This window comes from Rhinatrema bivittatum, chromosome 4 (genome assembly GCF_901001135.1).
Source record: "Rhinatrema bivittatum chromosome 4, aRhiBiv1.1, whole genome shotgun sequence".
Lineage (NCBI taxonomy): Eukaryota > Metazoa > Chordata > Amphibia > Gymnophiona > Rhinatrematidae > Rhinatrema > Rhinatrema bivittatum.
Window position 1 is genome coordinate 431,389,251 of NC_042618.1, and position 16,721 is coordinate 431,405,971.

The 16,721-nt window shown below is 45.5% G+C and overlaps 1 protein-coding gene across 5 annotated transcripts in view; it reads right to left on the bottom strand.

Moving 5' to 3' along the window:
* ITPR1 (inositol 1,4,5-trisphosphate receptor type 1) overlaps nt 1-16,721 on the bottom strand; it is a 450,198-nt gene that overhangs the window by 60,291 nt on the left and 373,186 nt on the right. For all 5 annotated transcript variants that reach the window (XR_003856666.1, XM_029601463.1, XM_029601465.1 and 2 more), the window contains one exon: nt 9,046-9,246. Coding sequence is in view for 4 of the 5 variants with exons in the window: in XM_029601463.1 (XP_029457323.1) it covers nt 9,046-9,246 (201 nt within the window). In the remaining variant the exon portion in view is untranslated. The remainder of the gene's footprint in view (nt 1-9,045; nt 9,247-16,721) is intronic.

Genomic DNA, 16,721 nt, shown 5'->3' on the forward strand with positions numbered 1-16,721 from the left:
ACCAGGCATTTAAATATGAGTACACCATCCCGTTTGCGCAAGACTTCTACAACTACTATTATGATCTTGAAAAAGGACCTTGTAGCCACTGCCAATCCAAAGAGAAGCACCCAAAGTTGATAATGCTCCCCCAGGACTGTAAGTCGAAGATACTTTGATGGGAAGGACAACTCAGAATGTAGAGATATGCTTCGGAAAAGTCCAATGTCATTAGAAATTCTCCTTTTCTCACTATCACAATTAAGGAAAGAAGGTTTTCCATTAAAAGATGTGGGACGTTTAAGGTCTTGGTTTTGAGGACTAGAATAGGCCTGAATGCGCCTTCTTTCTCAGAAACCACAAAATAAATGGAGTACCTATTTTGACCCCACTCTGCTGTCAGTACCAAACTACTGCTTTTAACTGAAGCAGATGTTCCAACAGCAATCTGACCGCCAAAGTCTTCACTCGAGAAACACATGGGGACTCTAGAAAGGCAGTCCTTAAAGGACACACAAACTAATGTGTAGCCATCTCTTATTACCAACAACACCCACTGATCAGTAGTGATACGGACTCACTCTCCATAAAACCAAGACAGATATCCCCCTATAGGGAAGATGGAGGAATGAGCCCTCAATCTCATTGTGAACCTTTAGATCCACCTACACCTGAAGTATAGTTGTCCTCAGAGACTTTCTTGGTTGAGCAAAAAGACTGCAGCCTATTACTGCTGTGACCCTTGAAAGACGTCATGGGCGGTTCTATAATGAGGCAGGGTAAGGCAGAAAAATATGCCCCCCCAAAACACTCCTCTGACAGCTACCTCACTTTGCTACCAGACAAATTTATCAAAATTCTTTCAGGGTTCCCTACTTCTGCAGGCTACAAAAAGAGCCTCGCGGCAGTGCAGGAAAATGATGTGCTCATAAGCATAAAAAAAAAAAACAACAGAAAAAGTCCCCACGGGCCGCTGGCAGTGAAGGATTTCAAAGGGGCATGGGATAAACACTGTGGTTCCATAAAGTCTAGAGGATGTGAATGAAGAGAAGAGGCATGGGGGTGGCTTGCGGGAATGACAGCTACTATCTGGAGATTAATACCCTTATTCAATAAACATACACACAGTTAATGCAACTCCAACATTGCTCTATGCTTCAACGGCAAGAGGAAATGTGGGAAAAAAGGATTTGCATTCACAAAAAAGCGGGGGAGTAGCTTGCTTGTTGCAGCGGTTACTACCCCGAATCAATTAAGTCTGATACTTCACTTGGAATACATATCCAGCGCAGCTCACTGCTTCAACGGCAGGGGGGGAATGAAGAAAAGATGATTTATATTCAGACAACAACCAACAAAGATTGAATTGCACAGGCTGGGTAAACAAATAAGCATGGGAGTAGCTTGCTTATTGTGGCGGTTACTACCCTAACCAATTAAGCTAGATAATTCACGTAGATGCAGCTCCAGCACTGCTCTCTACATCAATGTTGGGGGTGGAAGATAAATAGAACCAAAAAGTTACTAATAAGGGCCAAGACTAACAGATAAGTATGGGAAAAAAAATAAGTGTGAAAGCTTGCTGGGCAGACTGGATGGGTCGTTTGGTCTTCTTCTGCCGTCATTTCTATGTTTCCATGTAAGAAGGAATAAGGGTCAGCAGGCTGCTTGCAAGAGCCCAAGCCACCAGCGGCAAAGAATGGAGGAAGCCCAGCTCACTGCCTGTGAAGTCCAACTTGCCAGCAGCTGAAGAATGGAGGAGGTCCAGCAGGCATGTGTGGGAACTCTCAGGATTTGAACTGGAGACTCCAGAACTCCAAAGGAATTGCTGGGTCTCCAGATCAAAACTCTGGGTTCAGATGCTGCTACTGCTCCAAGCTCCTGCATGGATCCGGATGAAGAAGTCCCGTGGGCCCGCATGAGTGGAAAGAACGTGGGGCTTCAGGCCCGCGCCAAATGGAGCAGGGGGGTGTTGGATGTATGAAGGAACAGAGCTTCAGTAGGCCCTCGTCGGAAGAAGGAGCAGATTGCATGTCCAGGCACGTTGAACTGGAAGCAGCTGAGTAGCAAGAAGACAGAGCAGTCCCATAGGTCACGCATGCGTGAGAGAGGTATGAAAGTTATTGTGTGTTTATGTGGACATATTTATTTGAGGGGGAAAGTGTGTGAACGGGCAAGTGTGTGAGTGTGTGAATGCGCATATATATATGTGGAAGTGTGAAGGCGTTAAGTGTGTTTGTGTGTGTGTAAGAGAGCAGTAAGAGTGGGCATGTGTGAGAGCATGTATGCATGTATGTGAGAATGAGCACATATGTGTGAGCGTGTTAGTGTGTGCCCTATCCTCCCCAGCCCCCTTGCCTTCCCCCCTCAATCCACAGGTATGCTGGCGGGCCGCCAGCAGTGCCCAACCCGCTGCTGGCGAAGAATGGAGGAGACCCTGAGGGTGCCTGCAGCAGAAGAAAATGAGGCTGCAGGCTACCTGTAGAGCTCACTGCATCCGTGCCCATGTGAGTCAGAGGAAGAGTGTGTGTGTGTTGGTGAGAGCGCATGCGCATGTGGGTGAGAGAGCGTGTGTATGTGAAAGAGCATGTGAAAGCATGCAAATGTGTGGAAGAGCATATGAGAGCATCTGTGTGTGTGTGAAAGAGCATTTGTGCGTGTGGGAGAGAGAATGAATATTTGTATATATATAAAGAGAAGGAAAATCCCCCTCCTTGCCCCACCACACTAATCCACAGTAATTTCAGGATGGCTGGAAATCAAAAGTTCTAAGGCATGGAAAGTGGAATTTTAAAAATCTTTCTTAGTTTTAATTATTGGGTGTTTTTTTGATGTAAAGTTCACCTATGGTGCCAAATGCCCTTGCCCCACCCCGGAGACAGTTTGCCATACAATAGACCTCCACCATTCATCCATCTCCTATGTCTGCAGGGGAGAATTCTGGGGAAAAGGTGGGAGGCAGGTCTTAGGGTTCCTGGGAGTGTGGCAGGGGTGCTAGCTTCCTAGAAATACTATCACTGATACCCTACCACGCCTCTGCTTACTCTGACTCCTGCTTTCCCCCTTCCACAGTATTTGCAAATCACTGAAAGGGTCAGACTATAGAGACGACTCCCCCCCCCCCCCTCTTGATGACCTAACCTGTATTGTGCCTGGGGTGGGGGGGAGAAATGGGACTGGGGGAGCACCATCTTGTCCCTTGCCTCAGGCAGCAGATTGCCTTGAGCTGCCCCTGAGAGAAGTGTTCATCTTTCCTAGTCTAGAACATCTCATGTTCCTAAATGTTGACCTACTGAACCCCCCTTTCTGGGATCCTCTGGCAACTTAAGTGATTTATTGTCTCTGTAATACTTGACCAACTTCTCAAGGTCCTCCCCAAATAGTAAACACCTTTTAAAGGGCAATTTACTCAATATTATCTTTGATGAAGTATCTGCTGACCAGTTATGCAACCATAACAAATGATGAGCAGCCGTTCAGGATGTCAAGCCTCTAGCGGAATATAAAGGAGATCATGTAGAGTATCAGCCACATAGGCTACTCCTGACTCTAGTCTCTCTGCTTCTCTGATAGTGACAGAAGAATCTCCCACCGGAATCTGCTGAGACATGAAAATAGTGCACACTGCCACCTGAAAAGCTAGAACTGCAATCTCAAAGGATTGCTTTAGGACCACCTATATTCTCCTATATATAGGGAATCCTTCAGGGCTGCACTACCTTCCAGTTTTCTTAGCAATTGTCAAAATTGAGACATCTATCTCTGGATACCTAAATGATTTCAAGTTGTCAGCAGGTAATGGGTGCAGTTATATCCACATGTAAACTTGTTTCAGGTGAGTCCCATTCAGCTTTCACTAAGGATCTCACTGTTCTATGGAAAGGAAAAGTCTGAACTGGCCTGCAGAGACCTTCTAAAAGTGCAGCTGTGAATAGTCTATTTAATCCATTGTGCAATGGAGGTTTTTGAGGCTGCCTCACCAGTCTGAGGACCTTCAAACAAAACAAAAATATGGTCTGATTTCCTGAAGGCATTAGTGGCTATGAGATATCATAACAGTACCCTGCACATGTCCAAACGGTGCAGCAACACACAGTTTTCCTCATCCTTATGTCCACTGAAAGAAAGCAAACAAACTGATTGGAAACCACCTTCAGAAGGAAGGAAGGCCCTGTTTGAATCCTGACCATGTCCTGAGAAATCTTCAGAAAGGGCTCTTGCCAAATAAAGGCTTTCAACTCAGAAGTTATCCTGGCTGAACATATGGCCATGAGAAATACTGTCTTCAAGGTGAGCAGCCTATCTGAAGTTTCTCAGATAGGTTCAAATTGTGTTCCGGCCAAAAGTTTAAAAACAAACTTAGGTCCCAGAAAGGAACAGAGGTCCGCATCTGAGGCCTAATGTTTCACTCTCTGGAGGAAACGCAACATATCTGGATGAGAAGATAAGGTCTAGCCTGCATCCAACCCCTATAACATGCAATACACCTTCGACCAGAACCTTTAAAGAATTAAGAGCCAATCCCTTGGAAAGTACGTCCTGTAAAAATTCCACAATTTGTGGAACCAAGACTGAGGACAAATCTGTTTCTCAGTTCACCATTTAAAACAATTCTCAAGAGCTGAACATAAACCAAGGAGGTTAATATCTTCCTGGCTATAAGAATAGTATTACCTCTCTTCACTAAATGTAACCATCTCAAATTATTTTTAAAACCCATTGATCCAAATTAATTTGGATCCATCGCTGATGAAAGTCTGACAGGCAACTGCCTCTCTCTAAAACCAGAGACTGGAGTCCCAAAATCTCACTGGGAGTTTTGTGAGGAACTTGCAGTTCCCAAGAACCCATCCTTAGCACCTATTTTGGCTGAGTGAAAGGTCTGAAAACTGCCAAATGGTCAAGAGCTCTATCAGTAGAAAACCCTTACTTAAAACGTCTCTTATTCCGAAATCTATTTGGGCCGTAACGGAATATGCAGTCCCTTAGGCCTGTTTTCTAGAAGCCTAGGTACTTTGGAATCACCCTAAACCGTGCCCATATTCTCCAGATCCTCACAAGCAGATTTCCTTTAAAAGGGCAGTTTTATCAAATTGATCTTTGATATAGAATCTGCAGAGCAGTCCGCAACCATAAAACTCTTCTGGCCGCTACGACAGATGCCATATTCCTTGCAGAAGTACGAACCAAATCAAAAGACTTCCGCCACATGTGCTGCTCCAGGTTTCAAACAGGACGACTCCTCCAGAACCTCATTACCTGTTCCTCCTACCATTTCCTCTTGGAAGCACTGTGCCAAACACAAGCCAGACTGTGCCATTACACATAGGGTCCTTTGCTTTCAGTTTAAACCGATTTTCATCCATAAATTCCCGGATTTTTCCCAACGGTGACATTAGCTTTAAAATGATACCCTAATTTTACTTGCCTTCTCACTCTCCAAGCAGCCAAAGTGTCTTCTGGCTGGTGCCGTGCATGCATTTCAAGTAGATCCTGTCCTCCAGAAGCACGTCCCGGCGGGCTCCCTGGCCTTGCATAAAAAGCAGAAGTGCAGTGTTGCAGAGTGAGGGAGCCTCGGTGAGCGAGGGAGAAGCCTGGAGCCACCACTGGTTAGGATGAATGCTGATGCAGTGTGTATGGGAGGGAGATTCTTGGTGGGGTGGGAAGAGAGGGAGAGAGGCATATAGGCAGGGGATGGAGTTAGAAATGGGGATGCTGCTGAGTGAGTGGGTGGGTGGGTGAGTGGGAGAATCTGTTTTATTATCCGGTGTTCTGTCTGCCAAAATAAACTCTGATATTTACCCAGAAAAATAATAAGTCATTTTTTTCCCAACTGATTTTCTCCTGTTTTTTTTTGTAAAAGCTTGATTCGTTGCCAAAGTAAAACTTTTTTTTTTTTTTTTTAAAGAGATATAGTCCCAACCCTAAAATCAGGGCAAGTCCGCAGGGTTTGCACCACCTCCATCTGCTGGAGACAGAGAAATACTGAAGAGATGCTGGTGGCACATCGGGTTAAGAGAGGGTGCCCTTCAAGTTTTTCTCTGTCTCCATCTGCTGGAAGGGAGGCATAACCCTCAGTCTGGACTGATCTGGGTACATACAGGGAAACAGTTTATCCAAAGAGCCCCCTTCCTTAAAACTCACCTCAGGAGAGCCACACCAGGTCAACCCAATCCTTCACCACTTTATGCAGAGAAAATGACTTTGAGAGCCTTCTAATACTGATCATAATGGCCTCCTCGGCTGAGCTGGCAACCTCCTCCTCCTTCTTATCCTCCATAATTATTTACGGTGCGCAAAGATTGAGGTATTAAGGATGAAAGCTCCTCCTTATAAAAAGAGATGCATCATAAAGCCATCCCCTCCCTCAGGAGGGAACCTCTTCCAACTCTCCTTCACTAATAGAAGCTTGTGGCACTTTCAGGGAATTTACAGACCAAGAAAATGGCTCCTAATTGAGTTTCTTCTCTCTCACACCAGACCATTTTCTGGTCAAGCCTCCAGGAAACACTGAAGTGGAACCTTGGCATGCACTCGGCTCATACAAAGAGCCCGATGTCAACATTTAATAATTCTGCCAAAATCAAGGCCTAGGCCATGGACGAGGTCTCCGATGCTGAGAGGGGAAGAACTGTCCCTTTAAGTCTTCTGCCACGTTGACTCCTGCCCTGAAACAGCGGCTGCTTGACTGATGGGACTAAGAGCACCCACAGGAATAGCAGTAAGGACGGCCCCCGCTGACATGGGAGATACATTCACCGCCTCCCCTTACCAACTCTCTCCTCTGAACATAATTTTGAAACTCCCCTAGCCTGCTGCTTCCTCTCTACCCAGCTTCTTCCCCTGCTGTGCTGAAGCTGCCACATCTCCCCTGTGCCTCAGTATTGCTGAAAGTATGAACGATGCCGTGGACAAAAAAAGAAAAATATCTGAAAATCCAGCGATTCCCCCAGTCGTTCTCTCTGCAATCTTTACTGCAATAGTCCCTGCACTGCAAACTCTCGAGCCTCTTTTTTAAAGCTTTGTCTTTTTTTTTTTTTTTTTTTAAAGAGAGCAGAGCCCACATGCAGAAGGGAGACAAGGATGAGAGAGATGGGGGGCGGGGTAAGCAGCCTAATCCTAGCCCCAAAACTCAACCAGATCCAAACAGAAAACTGGAAGCCCCCTGGCCTATTCATTGCTTAGCTGATTCAACCCACAGCAATGATCAACCGAGGGAGGGAAAACTGGTCTTTCCCTTGACTGAGTATTGCTGTGGGTCGAACCAATCCACCTTAGGCAGCTACTCAGAAGCCACCTCTAACATATTTCTCTTATCCAGCCTAAACAGGCCTCAGACTACAGCATGGGATGCACGTGCTACCATCTGCTGGAGGCAGAGAAGACTGGCAGGCTAAGGTCAGCACGGTTGCCCAGAAGGGGTGACATCAGCAAACCTGTTGATGTCCATCTCCATCTGCTTGGTCGGTAAACATAAACCACTGGTCCGGACTGGTCTGACTGGATGAAGAGGAAGAATGTGTTTCCTTGTGTGATGTAGGAGTCGGAGGTGACTTAAAAATATCCTGAAGCTTGTACTCCCTGTACATCAAGTCCCTTGGGGACATGTGTCTGCAGGCCAAACAATTAGCCACAACATGAAATGGTCCTAAGCATCACAAACATTAGTCATGCAGGTTGAGAAGAGATATTTTACAATTATATTTTGAGCACCTTTTGAAGCCAGGCTTCCCGTCAGTGGTGGTGAAAAGGGATTGTGCCAAACCAAATTCAGTTTTGAAAATAATAAATTTGTTTTCGGAGACTCATGAAAAAAATGTGCACAATAAAAAGTAAAGAAAACTAATACAAGAAATGAAATTGCCAACAATGAACGGCTTGAAGGCAGCAGAATCGGGTCCTTTTGCCTGGGTGGAAGAAAAACAACTGAAGAGACTTGCACAGCAGTGACAGCTGTATAGGAACCCTCACACTTACTCAGAAAAACCTTGAGTTTCTGAGCTCAGAGGGTTTTTATTCATTTCAGTGTCATCGGGAGACATCACCTACTTACATGGCTGATTATGAACTGCTTGTTTACGCAGAAAGTACTGCATTTAAAGCTCTTTCATAATTAATTAATTTCTTTCTTACATCTCACCATGTTCTCTTTTCCCGTTCTATAGCTTAGTAGAAAGTGCAATGTACAAAGCAGACACCAGCCTGGAAGCACACTGGATGATCCATTATCAGCAGTGACTGGTTCTCTGGGTCACTATGTGCCAACGAGCACTTTCATATATTAAGCTTAGGGCAGAGCAGGAGAAATGACATTGTGAGACTTCTGTGCCAGTGATATGCTAGGAGATGGCTCTTGGAAGCCCATTGTGAAGCTGGATAAAAACAGAGGGTCTCACGTACGAGAGCTGGCTAGAGCCTCCTAAGAGACTGGCAGCATGTCACTGCTCTGCACTGTATTCTCCTTAACATGGTGGCGCAAGGAAATCTACTCCAGTCCACAACATAGAGCAATGGCTCATGCTGTAACTTAATTGTACAATCAAGTTTCCAGAAGCAGCACTTTTCACCCACATTAAATGTATTTGGGGGGGGGGGAGGAATTGGAATGACACTGAAGGAAAAAACTGGATGGTGGGCGAGGAAGGTGATGTTAGAACACATTAGTTCACCAATACTTAAGTGATGGAGGGTTTGCACACAAGTATATGTTCAGTGAGGACTGCACTCAAATATTCCAAAGATGGTGCCTTCGGGTGCTGCACGGTGACTCATCACACCAAGGAATGTCACAATTACATAAGGGCCGAGGCACTCGAGTACAGTACAGAGTGAACTAGATTCTATGGGTGGAGTGAAACCAGCCCCTGGCACATGCAGAAACAGAACCTGCTCTTCCAGAGCAGCCGGGAAGGATGCCATAGAGACTTGTGGAATATTCATATGAGCGCGTGCTCCCAGGCAGAGCCCATGGGAAAAACTACTGGCATTGGGAGCCAAGAGAAAGAGACAGTATGCTCCTCCCAGAGGACACTGCCTATTCTCACTGACTAGTGCTAGCAACGTTACCTGGTTCTCGTGACATGGGCCCTGGCAATACTCCGTCAAACTCTCTAGCGTTTGGTTGATGAGGGCCACGTTTTTCTCGTTGATGTAGAGACCAAGGAGTCCAAGCCCACCAGTGGTACTGCCACAAATACAGTCCAGGAACTGCAGGGTCTCACACACCAAATTATAGTTGGTCTTGTTAATCTGACAGCGTAGGAAGTTCTGGAGTTGGGTGTAAAAACAAAAAATACAGGACAAGGTAATTGCTTTCAGTACATCATGTTCAATCAAGAGTCACACTTCAGTCTTATCCCATCCATGCTGTTATATAACTGTAAGTAAACAGAACATGTCAAGAAAATTTCCAAGAACCGTCTACAAAGCTATTTCCAGAGAAAGAGAATATGTTCAGATTGTACATTCCAGCTCTTTGCAGTAAGTGGAGAGAGGGGCAAAGACTGGAGAATCAGGACACCAAAAATCTGATAATAGAGGTGAAATCACAAACTGACTCATGTTAACCCTTTAAATTGATTTTGCACCAACAACCCTTAATGTACAGGGAAATAAATACATCACATCACTGAAAATCAATTTGAAAGATTAAAGGAAAAGATTGAATACAATTTTATTACACTAAATCACTGTATAGGGGTTGTGGCTTTTTCTTTTAAGGATCTGATGAACTTTTTAGAGTAATCTTATTTTACTGTAACTTCGCGGATTCAACCCATTTTGTAGATAGTGCTTCCTAAGTAATTTACTTTTGATGAGAGTTAGTGAGGTACTGTTTCATTGAACGCAGACCATTTATTCTTATTATTGAAAGCAGCATAGAGCAGAACCTTATATATCATCAGTGTTTCTCAGCTTTGCAGACTATTTCCTGTCTCAGCAGATACCCAAGTCCTCTTATTGCTGCCCCAGTGTCTCAAATGTGCTCAATCTTCCTGTGTCTGACATTCACACCCGCTTCAGTACTGAGCACTGTGACATCACCTGCAAAGCATCATGGGAGGCTCTGAACCTGAATTGGCTGCCCTCAAGTCTCTATTGAACCACTTTTAAAATTGTAGTGTAGATTGTCAAGTAAGACATCAGAAAATCATCCAAATACATCCCAAATAACCATAATACTGAGAATATTCTGTATGATTTGCAGTTTAAGACCTTTCTTGTAATGGCTGAAATGTGAGCATATAGTTTGGCCACTACTCAGATTGAATTTCTCTTTGAACTTTGCACTGATGTCTGCACATGGAGCAGACAATAATTGAATGGGGTGGATAAGAAAAGTGAAAACTGTATTATATACTTAAGTGTCTTCAAAATTTCAACCCCAAAAGGAAATACAATTATGGTAGACTCTTGCAGCCTGGTAGCTCAGTGGCAAAGGCTGTGTAACGCAAAGCGGAGGACTTGGGCCGGATAGGATGTGGATGCTGCAGAGGCGGGGTTCATAGCCTGTGAAGAGGAGGGCATCTCACCAGTTGCTCAATGGCAACACCTAGTCGCCAAACTCTGGGCCATGCTAGTGAGGTTCAGAGGAAGCTAGGGTTTGTGGCTTCAGGCTGAAGATCATCACTGTGATGCTCAGCCAAATTTGATATAAAAATAGGGAGAAAAATCCCAGGTAATTGTGAATGAAGCCTCATAGTCCAATAAAGGCTGGTTCCCACTGAGCAGAAGGAAACTTAATTGCAGTAGATCAAAGTCTAGAATCAAAACATATTCCCTCCATCTTTGCCAAGGACTTAATGACCTCCTCTCCTAGCAGTCAGTACCCAGCCACACCTTTCACTCAACAGATGATGACCTGGCTTCCAGAAGGCTCAAATGTTGACTCTTGGATAGAAACAGAGGAACATTTGCCTATGACTTTCTATGCAGCTCATATTATACCTACTCTCCATTCCCTCCATTGGCTTCTTGTCCAATGGAGGTTTAAATTCAAACTCGCATTCCATGTATACACGTTACTATAAAAAAACCATGTCACCATGGATTTCTTCTGGTTTGTGTAGTTACAATCCTTCCCAAGTGTAAAGATCTTTTGGAGGTACCTTCTTTGCGATCTTCTCAGCTGGTTGAGACACAGGAGTGTACTTTCTCTATTGTTGGTCCTCGCTTTTGGAATACTTTGCTCGAGCAGCTATGGTCTATGGTTGACACGCAAGTTTTTAAGACACTGAAAACTCTCCTGTTCCAATATGCCTTTCAATCAGATGCTTCAGATGATTATGTCTTCATTATGTTTATCTAAGCATTCTTGATTAATTTATTAGCCATTTATAAACAAAAGTAGTCCATGTGTCTATAAGTAAAGAATCACATGAGCTAAAGGATTCCAAATTATCCCTATCAACTGAAAAGCAGGTTATTAATACAAACAAAAAACATACTTTGAAATGTCTGTATGCCAATGCCAGAAGTCTAAGAAGTAAGATAGGAGAGTTAGAGTGCATAGCAGTGAATGATGAGATAGGAAAATTGGTTCTTACCTGCTAATTTTCATTCCTGTAGTACCTCGGATCAGTCCAGACAGTGGGTTGAGCCTCCTGGCCAGCAGATGGAGCCAGGGAAAAACTGAAAGGGCATCCCTTATAAGGACAGCGCTCACCCTGCACCCCTCAGTATAAGGCTAATATAATGAGAACATTAAACAGTGCAAGAAAAAAATATCAGCTCTTGTCTATGTGTTGGATACATCCGGTGCCAAATCATCATGTTACATCAAATTTCTGCAAGGAAGGTGGCCTTCTCCAGAGCTGAAAAGGAAAAAACTATGAGCGGACTGATAAAAGAAATACAGGACGGAGTCTGGACTGATCCGTGGTACTACAGGAACGAAAATTAGCAGGTAAGAACCAATTTTCCTTTCCCTGTATGTACCCGGATCAGTCCAGACAGTGGGATGTATCAAAGCTTCCCTAAGTAGGGTGGGAGCGAGAGAGTCCCGCTCGGAGCACGTCTGCCAAAAGAACCAAAAACTGGCGCCTGAACGTCAAGATGATAATGCCGAGCAAAAGTATGCATAGATTTCCAGATAGCTGCTCTGCAAATTTCCTGAGGAGAAACCAACTGGCTCTCTGCCCAAGAAGTAGCCTGCGAACGCAGAGAATGGGCTTTTAGTCCCTCCGGGACTGGCCGGCCCCGACAAAGATACGCCGATGTGATCACCTCCTTTAGCCAGTGAGCAATGGTGGCTTTAGAGGCCTTCTGACCTTTATGAGGACCATTCCATAAAACAAAGAGATGATCGAAGACTCTGAAATCATTAGTAACCTGCAAGTACTGAAGGAGAACACGCTTAACATCCAAGCATGGGAGATCAGCACCCGACGTGCCAGCAATATCCTCCGGAGAGAAGGCAAGGAGCTCCACCGATTAATTGACATAAAAGGAGGAAACTACCTTTGGCAGAAAAGAAGGGACCGTCTTTAGAGAAACCCCCGAATCAGAGAATCGCAGGAAGGGCTCCCGGCAGGATAAAGCCTGCAGCTCGGAAACCCTCCTGGCTGAGCAAATAGCCACGAGGAACACCGTCTTTAGCGTGAGGTCCTTGAGCGTGGCCCAACAGAGGGGTTCAAAAGGTGCCGGACAGAGAACCCGTAAGACCAGGTTAAGATTCCAAGACGTGCCAAGTAGCCCTGACTGGCGGATTCAAATGCTTAGCTCCCTTAAGAAATTGAACGACATCCGGATGGGCGGCCATTGAGTAACCGTCAAGCCTGCTCAAGAGGGAGCCGAGAGCCGAAACCTGAACCCGCAAGGAGTTGAAAGACAACCCTTTAGAGTGCCCGTTCTGAAGGAAGGAAAGAACCAGAGAGATCGGGGCCCTGCGCATCGATACCCCAGCCTCCACACACATTATCAAAAACCCTCCAAACCCGAATATAAGAAAGAGATGTCGAGGTTTTACGGGCCTGCAACAGCGTGGAAATCACTTCCTCCTTGTAGCCCCTCTTCCTCAGCCGCCGCCGCTCAAAAGCCAGGCTGCAAGCAAAAGCGATCTGCTTGATTTAAAAATACTGGACCTTTTCGCAGGAGGTTGTGGAGGTGAGCGAGACGAATAGGGCTGTCCGGCGCGAGATTCATGAGGTCCGCAAACCATGGTTTCCGAGGCCACTCTGGCGCTATGAGAATGACCGGCCTGTGGTGAAGTTCTATCCTTCTGAGAACTTTTCCCACCAGAGGCCAAGGAGGGAATACGTACAGGAGGACATCGCTGGGCCAGGGCAGGACCAGAGCATCCACGCCCTCCAAGCAGTATTCTCTCCTGTGGCTGAAGAAACTGAGGAGCCTTCGCGTTCTTCAGAGTGGCCATCAAGTCCAAGTGGGGGACCCCCCACCTGCGGACGACTAGATCCATCGCCTCATCTGACAACTCTCACTCTCTGGGGGTCGAGATGCTGATGACTGAGGAAGTTGGCTTGAACATTATCTTTTCCTGCAATGTGGGAAGCCGCCAGGCGGTCCAAATGGCGCTCTGCCCAAGTGAAACAATAGGCTGGTCTCCAGGGCTACCAGGCGACTCCTGGTGCCCCCCTGGCAATTGATGTAAGCTACCGTGGTGGCATTGTCAGAGAGGACTCTCACCACTTTGCGATGGATCAAGGGAAGGAAGAACTTGAGTGCCAGTCGAACCGCCCGGGCCTCAGATGATTGATGTGCCATTATGATTGGATCGGAGACCAAGAGCCCTGTGTCGATTGAGACTGACAAACCACTCCCCAGCCGGAGAGGCTGGTATCCATCGTCACGACAATCCACTGGGGAGTCTCCAGGGGCATTCCCCTCGACAGGTGGTCGAGAGAGAGCCACCACTGCATGCTGATGATAGTAGAACTCAGGAAGTGGTAGGGGCGCCCAAAAGTCCTCCAAGACCGGCTTCCAACAGGCCAGAAAGCCTTCTGCAAAGGACGCATATGCACAAACGCCCAGGGCACCAGATCTAAAGTGGAAGCCATAGAGACCAGAACTTGAAGGTAATCCCAGGCCATGGGTATCGACAGAGATAAGCGATGCTGTACCTGCTGCATGAGTTTCAGTGCACGTACCTCGGGCAGGGAGACCTTGGACACGCAATTGTCTAAGCGAGCTCCCAGAAATTCCAGAACTTGAGAGGGCAAGAGGTTGCTCTTGGAGTAGTTGACTATCCACCCGAGGGAGGTGAGCACCGACAGCACCCGACTGATAGTCATCACACAGAGCTGTTCCGACTTCGCCCGGATGAGCTTGGAACTGAAAATGCCGGCCCAGTATGTCAAAGCGAAGATACTTCTGGTGTTCCTTATGAATCGGGATGTGAAAGTAAGCTTCTGTGAGGTCGAGCGAAGCCAGGAACTCACCGGAGCGAACCGCCGCAATGACCGCCTTCAGGATTTCAATGATCGCCCTCAGGGTTTCCATCCGAAAATGGTGATGAGCGAGCAAACACACATGTTTGCTCATTCACTCTCTCCCTCACCCCGGGAGGCGGAGTCCCATCGGCCGCGGCTGAACCTCTTCATTTTCCTCCGAGCCACGCTGCAGTCTTCTTTTCTTCGGGCCGATGCCGAGCGCACTAGCGTGGCCTCTTCTTGCCGCGCAGGCACCCGATACTCTCCACTTCCTCTTCCGGGCCGCGGGGGGCCCTGTGTGTGTGTGTGTGTGTGAGATGCATGTATGTGAATGATTGAGAGCCTGTACATGTGAAAGAGTATGTCTGTGATTGAGAGCCTGCCTGTGAGAGGAGAGAGAGCATGAATGTAAGTTTACCATTGGGAACCTGTATGTGTAAGTTTGTGATTGAAAACCTGTTTGTGTGAAAGAGTATGTGTGTATGATTGAGATCCTTTGTGTGTGAGAGAAATCATGTGTATGTATGATTAAGAGCCTGTGTGTATAAGTAAGAGAGAGATCATGTGTGTCTGTGGTGTGATTGAGAGCTGGTTTAGGTGATGGAGCATGTGAGTATGTGATTGAGAGCCTGTGTTTAAATGAGAGAGAGAGACCCTGTGTGTCTGTGTGTGATTGAGAGCTGGTTTAGGTGAGGGAGCATGTGAGTATGTGATTGAGAGCCTGTGTGTAAATGAGAGAAAGAGAGGACATGTTGTAAGCATGTGAATGAGTCTGTGTGTGAGAGAAAAAGACAGCATGTATTTATGTGATTGAAAGCCTGTGTGTGTGTGTAAGCGTGAAAAAGATAGACAGCATGTGTGTCAATGTATAATTAAGAGCCTATTATAAGTGAGTGAGAAAAAACGTGTATATGTGAGTACTGAGAGCATGTGTGTATAGGTGTGTCATTTGAGAGCCAGTGTGAGAGAGAGCGCTGGTATGTGACTGAGAGAGGAAGAAAGTTCCAAGCAAACCACCCCCACCTCCTGCTAATTCAGAACAATCTCAGGACACCTGGATATCAAACGTTCCCAGGTATGCAGAGCAAAAAAATGTTTGTATCCTTATTTATTTTTCATTACTGGGTCTTTGTGTCTGCTATTTTGAATATTTTGTTGGTATCTGGAAATGTTTTATATGTGTTTTTAATTATTGGATATTCCACTCATTAGCTGTTTCGAAATATGTTCTTTTTGTTAGTACAGTTTTACTGCTGATGATTTTATATTTCTTGATTTGTTTTATAAGGATGGGTGATGTTTCTTTTTTCCTTTGTTACACTGCATACAGAGACTCGGGCCTTGTTGCAGTTTCCAATTCATTTTTTTTCTGTATGCTTCTTGTTATGCGTTTTGGTCTCTTTATTCTATGTTAGGTGAGGGACAGCACGTGATTCAGGTGAGGTTTTCTGCTGGCGTGTAGTTTCTGTGTAGGACTCTATAGCAGCCTGACTTGGTCCGTTTTCCTAATAGGAGATGTATTGGTGTCTTAAGGCCTGGTGTAATATTTTCAGAGACTTATTGTACTTTAAAGTGTGATCTTACATAAAATGCACACATTTACTTATATTTAGTTTTAAAACATATTGTATGGCTCTCATGGAATTACATTTTAAAATATGTGGCGTTTATGGCTCTCTCAGCCAAAAAGGTTCCTGACCCCTGCTATATCAGGAAGACCCTACCCTGCAGCCCTTCAGTATAATCATTGTCAAAGCAGAAAAGTAGTAAGATAAAACCGTAAGGAATCAAGCAAGTAACAAGAGAACTCGAGTAAACAACAAGAGAACTTAAAAACTTTAACAAATGCAAACATTGGATGGACTCTGTAGATAAGCGCACTTGCATGAATGTCCATTGTCAAAGAGATGCTTCCAGTGCCTCTAATTATAATCACAGATGAAAAACATTCTGTATCCTGCAAAAAGAGAAAGGAAGCTTCAAGCGGACGGCAGGAAGTATATGGAAGGGTATCTGGACTGATCTGTGGTACTACAGGAATGAAAATTAACAGGTAAGAACTAATTTTCCTTTCCCTGTACATACCTGGATCAGTCCAGACCGTGGGATGTACCAGAGCTTCCCTAAATAGGGTGGGACCGAGACAGTCCCGCTCGAAGCACCTGTCGACCAAAGGAACCAAATACTGGCGCCTGTACATCAAGGCAGTAATGCCGAGCAAATGTATGCAGAAATTTCCATGTAGCTGCCCTGCATATCTCCTGCGGAGAGACCGATTGACTCTCTGCCCAAGAAGTAGCTTGAGAACACAAGGAATGAGCTTTCAGACCCTCTGGAACCGCCCGGCCCTGACAG